Consider the following 2,567-nt stretch of genomic DNA (forward strand, 5'->3'; position numbering starts at 1 on the left):
AGAGAAAAAGGTTTGGTAGCCCTCTCATTACAAGTTGGTTGGGCATAATGTAAACACACTTCTGCCTTGCTTAATCACAGAGTGCCGCCCGTTTAGGTTTCAAAGGCGGCAGTAAATTGGGCGTAGCTGAGTGGAGGCTAAAAATTAACCAGCCATCTCTGTTTCAATTTGTAAGAAAACAAAAGCGGAAAGAAATTATAAAAAGGGAAAGGTTGGGGGGGCGGTGAAAGAACAGAGGAAGAGAACTGCACCACCCCTACCCAAAATGCTGGGTAAAACTGGAAAAGCAAAGAGGAGAACTGGAACCACTTGGAACACAAAAAGAAAATGAAAATTTGCAGAGTTTTTGGATTGTTTGTTTCACTCAGACCACCGCCACAACGACGCCCCTCCCTGCCATGCCTGTGCTGGGGAGAGCCTCAGTGCTTCCCAGCAGAGGGGTAGGGGCTGTGGGCAGCCATCCTGGGGTCTCCCCACTGCAGCCGCACACCGCGGAAGTGAGAGCGCAAGGAATCTCCTGCGCCTTTTCACTTTCTATGAAGTCAAATGACTTTCCTACTCTTCGGCAGCCAAATCCCATCCACAACAGCTCCCGCCTGGGCATCTGGGCCCCAGGATCTGCCCGCTGCTGCCCTCGCTCCTCTTTTCTCTTCATTCTGGCTCCTAACTGGCGGTTTTACACACCCCTCTCTCCTCCGAACTGCTGCCCACCCCGCTTGTGCCAAATCCCGCTTTCCCCCGGACTTGCGGGGAAGCCGCAGGAAAGCCAGCACCTGGCTCTGAATACTTCTTCTGGGTCATTTTAAATGTGAGCAACGAGTGATTTTTGTGTGTGTGGCAGTGTTCATCACCAACTCTCACTATTGTGGATAATTCTGGGGCAGCCTGGCCCCAGTCCTAAGACCTGCAGCGTCTTTTGGGTAAGGCCAGTCCTCCAAAGATGGAGATGCACGACAATCCAGTAGGTACCATGGCAAGGGAGCGCAGGAGGAAGAATGGAGAAGGTGGAGGGACATAGAAGAGGGGAAAGGGGAACATCACGCAGGCTGCAGCCCGGGGCAGGACAGGCGCGCTAGTTAGGCCCATTGCTTGGATCCTTTGGAAAGAAGAGGAACCATACACAAAACAAATGCGGGCAAGTAAAATAAAATGGGGAGGGGGGTTGAGAGTGACCTACCTGGAGTGTGGACAAAGTAAGCCAGATAAAGATCCAGTTCTTTGATTGTGACTCCAATGTGATGTGGCTGGACGCAGAGGCCGGGGTTCGAGCACTGGGGCGACTTGTAGAGCCGCTCCCCATCAGTACTTTCCAGGGGGATCCCCTTAAACAAAATCACCATGACCAGGTCCAGGCGCCACACCTTGTCGGCCTGGCGCAGGCAGTCAATCCGCCGGATCTTGCCCTTCTGGTCGGGGTTGGAGAGCACGCAGCAGGGGGGCTTCTTGCCCGTGATGGTCAGCACAAAGTCCTCTCGGAACTCAGGCCGGATGTCTTTGCGCAGCTTGGCCAGCAGCCGGGATGCCCACTTCTGCTTGATCTCGGGCTTCTCGCCCAGCAACTCGTCCTTCACCGCCCGCTCCTCGTCTTTCGACATCCGCTTCTCGTGCTTCTTGAAGTACTTGCGCTTCCGCGCCTGCAGGTTGAACCAGGTGTAGGAGAAGGCGCGGACGTGAGGCAGCAGCGCCTCGATGAACGGGTGGAACTCATCCTGCAGGCGGCAAGCCGGGAGCATGCGGGGCGAGGGAGGACGGGAGGAGGGGAAGACGGGGTGAGGGGGAAAGAGAAAAGGAGAAAAGAAGCGTTAGAAGGGGGGCACAAGAAAAATCGCCTCCTCCTCCTCCTCCCCCCTCCCACGACAATTTTCTCTCGTGATTGTTCTACAGAAGTGTGGTCTGGAGCCACCACCAGCCTCGCCAGCCGCTTGCTCCCATCTCAGCCTCGGCAGCCAGACAGAGGCACCCAGCGCCTGAGCACACACCTATTCTCTCTCTCTCCCTCACTCACTCACACACACGCGCGCACAGACAACGTTGCGGTCCACACACACACGCTGCTGGTATCCCCGCCAGGCTCTGTCGCGCCCATGACATCTCCATGTTCTATCGCTGCCGCAAACTCCTGTCAGCTCGCCCCAGCGCGGAGTCCGGTCTGCACCGACTCCCGAGCACGCACAGGCGAGGCGTGCGGGGGCCGCCTCGTGTCCCGACACCGGTCGGGTTTTGGCCACCCCCAAAAAGAGAGAACATGACATCCAGGAGCCAGCGAGGAACCGGATTTGGCTTTCCCCTCCCCAAGCTGTTTTCATTCTCTTTTCTCCTGCTCCAATTGGAACATCCACCCCAGAATTTTTTTAAAATCAGATCTAAATCCTAAATATGTGATTTCAGCTTTGTTACCAACACCGATACTAATGTTAATCACAGTAATAAGGAACAAAACACTTCTTGTTAGCACAAATAAGGTGGTTGCCTCGGCCACATTAGGGTTAAAAGCTACGTGGGGCGTCCTGCAGCCCCTTCCCCACTGACCCCTTCACCCTCTTTCCCACTCAGTCAGGTGACAGAGG

The 2,567-nt window shown here is 55.1% G+C and overlaps 1 protein-coding gene across 3 annotated transcripts; it reads right to left on the minus strand.

Moving 5' to 3' along the window:
* Positions 1–35: 35 nt before the first annotated feature.
* LOC117800547 (nuclear factor 1 X-type-like) lies at positions 36–2,350 on the minus strand. Of its 3 annotated transcripts, none has more exons than XM_034653098.1 (2): positions 2,010–2,350; positions 36–1,709 (listed from the first exon to the last, which is right to left on the minus strand). In XM_034653098.1, exons 1-2 carry the CDS (start codon positions 2,304–2,306, stop codon positions 1,077–1,079), a joined length of 930 nt encoding a protein of 309 aa, XP_034508989.1. In that variant the 5' UTR covers positions 2,307–2,350; the 3' UTR covers positions 36–1,076. The 3 variants fall into 3 exon arrangements, with proteins under 3 accessions (XP_034508989.1, XP_034508990.1, XP_034508991.1); XM_034653099.1 differs by having other exon boundaries at positions 39–1,709; positions 2,047–2,331; XM_034653100.1 differs by having other exon boundaries at positions 39–1,709; positions 2,051–2,329.
* Between the last annotated feature and the right edge of the window lie 217 nt (positions 2,351–2,567).

Source organism: Ailuropoda melanoleuca, unplaced genomic scaffold, assembly GCF_002007445.2.
Source record: "Ailuropoda melanoleuca isolate Jingjing unplaced genomic scaffold, ASM200744v2 unplaced-scaffold72180, whole genome shotgun sequence".
Taxonomy (NCBI): Eukaryota; Metazoa; Chordata; class Mammalia; order Carnivora; family Ursidae; genus Ailuropoda; species Ailuropoda melanoleuca.